Source organism: Lepidochelys kempii, chromosome 21, assembly GCF_965140285.1.
Source record: "Lepidochelys kempii isolate rLepKem1 chromosome 21, rLepKem1.hap1, whole genome shotgun sequence".
Taxonomy (NCBI): Eukaryota; Metazoa; Chordata; order Testudines; family Cheloniidae; genus Lepidochelys; species Lepidochelys kempii.
The window spans coordinates 14,449,126-14,455,688 of NC_136400.1; the positions used below are offsets into that span (position 1 = coordinate 14,449,126).

Consider the following 6,563-nt stretch of genomic DNA (forward strand, 5'->3'; position numbering starts at 1 on the left):
GAGGGGGGCAGGGCTTTGGGGAAGGGGTGGGGCTGGGGTGTTTGGGTTTGTATGATTAGACAGTTGGCAACCCTATCATTACCCCAAGTACTGACCCTCAGTTACCCCTCACTAACTTCCACATTGACATCCCTACACCCCATCACCTCCAACTGACCCCCAGTTAACCGTCATTAACCCCACGTTAGGCCCTTCATTCTACAGTCACCTCAACTGACCCCCCCAGTTACCCTTCGCTGACCTCTCCATTGACCCCCCACTCCCCATCACCCCAGTTGATCCCCAGTTACGTCTTAACTTCTCCACTGACCCCCCCTACTCTTCATCATCCCCAACTGACCCCACAATTACCTCTCCCTGTCCTCTTTCTAGCCCTCCACACCAATCACCCCAGCTGACCCCCAGTCACACCCAACTGACCCCCCAATTACCCCTCATGGACTCCGCACTTCCAAATAATCCCTAACTGACCACCTAATTCAGGGTTATGAATAAAGACAAAAGATTGCTATGGTATATTTTGGGACGCAAGGAAACAGATGGAGTCCTTAACCTGTGAGGCAAATGACAGTATTCTTGTCTCATGAAAAGAGGGTCACAGCCAACCTGGCTGTAAAGTGTTGCAAGAAGTTTTGGTGAGCAATACTTGGTTAGACTTAAGAGTATCTTGTTAATTAAGTCTTAGGCTTTAAAATGAATGTTATGATTTTATTTTATATGTAATCATTTGTTTCCAATACTTGGTTGCTACTGCTTGAATCTCTATGCTTTGTTAAATAAACTTATACTGATTTCACTATAAACATACCTCAGTGCTGTGTGGTAAGCACAGCAGTGATCTGAGGTGGAACTGGTAAGCTGGGATGTACCGTTTCTTTGGAAGCAGCAAATCTGTGACTATCAAAGAGAAGCTCAAAGGGCTCAAGGGTTGGGGTGCACCAATCTGTAACTTGTAGGCTGATGTCAGGGCCTGTGAGGCCTAAAAGGGAGTACTTAGATGCCGTGGCTGGTGGGGTTGGGAAGCTGATCCACAGCAGACACAGATGAGGCTTTCTCATGCTAAGGTAGCGAGGTGCCTCACAACCCAGGGAAGCATCACCCCTTCACCCCTCACTGGGCCCCACATTCCCCAGTCAACTCTCACTGACCCTCCCCACTAGTCCCTTCACCTCCCACTGTCCCTGCTACTTCACAGTTATCCCCACAATTGCCACCCAATGACTTGCTTCACTGGTCCTTCCACACCCACGCTGTAAAATGTAATTGTAAATGGTGAATCATCATTGGGTGGATATATTTCTAGTGTGATTCCACAGCGATCAGTTCTTGGCCCTACACTTTTGTCAATGACTTTGAAGAAAATATAAAATCATCACTGATAAAGTTTGCAGAGGACAAAGTTTGGAAGAGAGATAAATAATGATACAGAGTGATTTGGATCACTTGGTAACCTGGGTACAAGCAAATATCCTGTGTTTCAATATGTAAAGTTATACACCTAGGAACAAAGAATGTAGGCCGTACTTACAGGGTGTGGAACTCTATCCTGGGAAGCAGTGACTCAGAAAAAGACTTGAGCATCATGACAGATAATCGGTTACACATGAGCTTCCAAAAGCTGTGGCCAAAAGGGCTAATGCAATCCTTGGATGTATAAACAGGAATCTTGAGTAGGGGTAGAAATTATATTATCGCCTTGCACCCCCACAGGCTCATTTGCTGGGTCAAGGCTTAGCAGAATAAACTATTTCAGAATAGTTCCTCACGGGAGCACTCTTATTCTGGAATGGCGATAGCACTTTAAATCCACACCCACCATATTCCAGAATAACTTCCTGATGTAGACAAGCCCTGACAATCTGGCCCTTAGTGAGTACAATTTTGTTTTCAGGTTTGAAGCCACTTAAGACTAGATTTTGCATTACATATGCCTGACCAATGGCAAAATGCTTTAGCAAACATTATCCCAGATCAGAGGGGTAGCTGTGTTAGTTTGGATCTGTAAAAGAGGCAAAGAGTCTTGCCGCTTTTACATTATCCCAGATGGATTTGTTTATAAAAGCTTTTGCAGAAGAGCTAGATTTGTGGCAAGGTGATGAATAAACTTGGAGCAGTATCACACAATCTCAGAAGGTGCATGACTTATGCTTATCATCTAGGACAATTGCATCAAGAGTGGCTTTCAGTGAAGTAGGTTGTGTTGTAATGTCCCCTAAGCAGTTGACGGGTTATTCCGTATACAAATATGGCATCCCTTGAAAATGTTGCGTTATTCTTTGTGACACAGAAGCTAAGCACATCTAGGGTGACCAGATGTCCCATTTTATAGGGACAGTCCCGTTTTTGGGGGCTTTTTCTTATATAGGCGCCTATTACCCCCCACCCCCGTCCCGTTTTTTCACAGTTGCTATCTGGTCACCCTAAGCACATCCAAAGAGTACATGCGCATATCTGAATAATCCTTCAATCACTACAAATTCTAGGTGATTTCAACATTCTTCTACCGAAGGTATCTGCTGACATGCAGTCCAATGCAGTAAATACTAGAATTAGACAGAACATTTAAAATGAAATAAAAAATGTTGATAACAATAAAAATAATATTAAAAAGGAAAAAAATGGAAAACATTTTCATGACATTTCTCCTTGACTACTAACCAGCTCTTGTAAACACAGGATGGGTAAAATTGGAAAGGAATGATGGTCCAGTGGCTAGGTTACTATTTAGTACTTGGGAGACTTAGTCTCCTGTCTCTGCTCCACTACTGATTCCCTATAAGACCTTGGGCAAGTCACTTAAGCCCAGAAATTCAAAGATATTTAGATGCTTAATGCCCATTGATTTCAATGGGAGTTAGGCTCCTAAATTCTGGGTTCTGGGCCTGGCTCCCACATCTATAAAATTGCCCTGCCCTGCCTCACAGGGGTGTGTGAAGATAAATACATGAATGATTCTGAGATGCTCAGATACTATGGTGATGGTGGCCAGATAATTACTTTGGTCCATAACAAAAAAAATTCATTTATTTTGGTCACTAGCCATTTCATAGAATCATAGAATATCAGGGTTGGAAGGGACCTCAGGAGGTCATCTAGTCCAAGCCCCTACTCAAAGCAGGACCAATCCCCAACTAAATCATCCCAGCCAGGGCTTTGTCAAGCCTGACCTTAAAAACCTCAAAGGAAGGAGATTCCACCACCTCCCTAGGTAACGCATTCCAGTGCTTCACCACCCTCCTAGTGAAAAAGTTTTTCCAAATATCCAACCTAAACCTCACACACTGCAACTTGGGACCATTATTTGTATTTGTCCTAATGAACTTTGAACTTTTATGAATGGATTTACCCTCTCTAATGAACCAATTGATCCAGTTATGGCACGGACTCTGTATTTCCATATGTTAGGACTCTCTTAGTGAAACTTTTTTAGTTTGTGTTAGAAGGAGGTTGTAGTTAAAAAACAAACAAAAAAAAAACAGTGTCTCAAATCTCCTTGCATAATCCAGACAACTCACAAAAACTTCTTGGAACGCATTCACCATAGGTGCTTAGATAGCATAGTGATGAGATAAACATAGATAGATTTAAAGGCTATGTCTACATTGGCATACATACTGGGGTACTTACCCATGTTTATGCGCCCACATGTACCCCATTCTCATGCTGAGTGTTCACATATGCTGTGCTTGACATGGGTACAAGCTGTATACCCACATATACCCATATACACGCTTCCACTTTTTGGTATATATGTTTGGCGTTAGCATTTCAGGAGTGGTATTCCAGCATTCTGTGAATTACAGGAGACACTCTAGGAACCTCCTTGCAGTGTGTTATTGGTACTGTCCACTACTTTCACACATTTGTCAGTGGGTGTTTCTGCTGATCCCTATCTCCTGCTAAACTTGGTGGAGGACATAGCAAGTGACTGAATATGTGTTTCTGCTCCTGATCTTTCTTGCAGGACAAATGTGCATGCACTGCATACACAACTGGGGAGCACCTTGGGGGAATGAACTTGGACCTTCCTTACAAATCAAAGATGGGTAACTGTGATGGTGACTGATCCACTGGCATCCCATGACACAGAGATGATGTCCCTTTGCTTAGGATGATGACCCGTTGCTGCAGAACTTCAGAAGGAGGAAACAGTCATTCCTGGAGCTCCATGAGGAGCTGGCCCCAACACTACAGTGGCAGAACACTCAGTTCTGTAGACCCATATTGGACGCTCTCATCTACTCATAATGTAGATGGTTGCCATCACCAAAGGTCCAGAAATTAGAGCTGGGTTCCAGAGAATGGGGTTTCCAAACTACATGGGGGCCATCACTAGCACTCACATCCCCATACTTTGCCCACCGAAAGGAGTGAGTGAATATGTCCGTTGAAAAGATTACTATTCACTCGTTCTTCGAGACTTAGTGAATCATAAAGGCAGGTTCATAAATGCTGAGGTTTGGATACACAGGAAAGGTTCATGATGCAAGGGTGCTGAGGAGATTGAGACTATATTTACAAGGGGAGGAAGGGACTTTATTCCCCAAAACAACATGGTTTTGTATGGTGTTTCTATGCCCACGGTTACTCTGGGAGATCCCACATACCTGCTCTGGCTAATGAAACCCTACCCAGACATCAATGTCCCTGAAAAACGTGAAATCAACTTCAAACTACAGTTTCAGGATGGTAGTGGTGTGTGCCTTTGGATGGCTGAAGGCTTGTTGGTGATGCATGCACATTCGCATGCCAATATGGATAATTCCATCCACATTATTGTGGCATGCTGTGTGCTTCATAATGTTTGTGAGACTAAAGATGGCTACTTAAGCACAGAGTGGTCACAGGACAGGGCTGGCTTGCAAAGCCTTTACCGACAGCCTGATCCGGTATACTTTCGTACTGGTGCTGGATCACAGCAGACCAGGGAAATCCTAGATGTAATTTGTGCCTACATCTTGGAACAGCAAGGAGGCAGGGGGTGACCTCAGCCTGGTCCCAAACAAAGCACCACATCCCTTCCATCATCATCATCATCACTCCCATAACTGCATTGACGATTGTGTATCAGTGCTTGAGTCTCCACAAAGTCCATTCCTGTCCACTCTTTCATGTTGTCAATCCATCTCCTCTTCCATCTACCTCTTCTTCTCTTCCCCTGTACTGTCCCTTACAGGATGATCTTCGATAGGCCGGATGATCTTGTTTCATGGCCATACCACTTCAGCTTGTGCTTCTTCACAGTCATCAGGAGGTCTTCATATGACCCAGTGCATTGGGTGATGATGTTATGGACCTCTTCAATAGTGATGCAGTCAAAGTAGGAGATGCCCAGGATTTTATGGAAGTATCTCATCTCCACTACCTGTATTTTCCATTCAAGTTCTGCCATAAGGGTCCATGTCTCGTATGCATACAGAAAAATGGAGATGACCAGTGCATGCAGCAGTTTCGGTTTGGATTCCAGGGAGATGTTCTTGTTCCTCCAAATTGGCGTTAGCTTTGCCACTGTTGCTGTTGTCTGCACAGTTCTTGCCCGAATTTCTGCCTTGGATCCTTCATCAGTGACGATTGCTGTCAAATACTTGAACTGTTTCACGGTCTCCAGCTTTTGTCCACTTACAGTGATATGTGAGCTGATCCCATCACGTTTGTTTGTCATCAGCTTGGTTTTCTCTGCACTGGTTTTCCATACCGTATTTTGCGGAGGTTTCATCCGATCATTTCACAAGGTTGGCAAGTTCATCTTCGCTACCTGCCAGGCCGTCAATGTCATCAGGAAACCGAAGATTTGAGATTGTTCGCCTCCCCGCCCCGCCCCAGTGCTGACTGTGCATATGTGATCTTTTAGGGCATCAGTCATTATGCGCTCCAAGTAGATGTTGAACACTGTGGGCAAAAGAAGGCAACCTTGCTGGATTCCAACAGTGGTACGAAACCACTGTCCTATTGTGCCATTGCCTCGCCATACAGTTGTTTAATGGTAAGAATAAACCTTCAACCAACATTGTACTTCTTCATGGTTGCCCAGAGAACTTCATGCCATACTCTGTCAAATGCCTTCTTGAAGTCAACAACGACAGGGTAGATGTCCTGCTGGTGTTGCAAGTACTTCTCACATAGAACACGAAGATTGAAAATCTGTTCTGTTGTACTTCTTCCAGCATGAAAGCCAGCCTGTTCTTCAGTGATGATATTCTCTGCTTGTGGTTTCAATCTGTTCAATATGACTTTCAACATCACTTTGCTGGGATAGCTAATTAAGTTTATGGTCCGGTAATTCTGACAGAATTGCAGGTTGCCTTTCTTTGGCAGAGTGATGATTAGTGACTGTGTCCACATGGAGGGCCACTCATTGGTCTGCCAGATGTTGTTGCAGATCTTGGTGAGTACATCTATTACTTTATCCACCCTTTTCTTTTTCTTCCCCAGTTAATAAAGTTATCTGTTATTTCCATGCACATTGCACTTTCTACATGTCTCCAGTTTACTATGTTCTATTCACATATAACTGGACAGGAGGAGGGAGTTGGGGTAAGTTGGGAGGGTCAAAAAGGACCTTC

General features: G+C 44.0%; 1 protein-coding gene across 1 annotated transcript in view; it reads right to left on the minus strand.

Moving 5' to 3' along the window:
* Positions 1-5,356, minus strand: part of LRIF1 (ligand dependent nuclear receptor interacting factor 1) — a 29,523-nt gene extending 24,167 nt beyond the window's left edge. Inside the window, exon 1 of the mRNA XM_073320420.2 lies at positions 5,175-5,356. Within this exon, the coding sequence (XP_073176521.1) occupies positions 5,175-5,356 (182 nt within the window). The remainder of the gene's footprint in view (positions 1-5,174) is intronic.
* Positions 5,357-6,563: the final 1,207 nt, after the last annotated feature.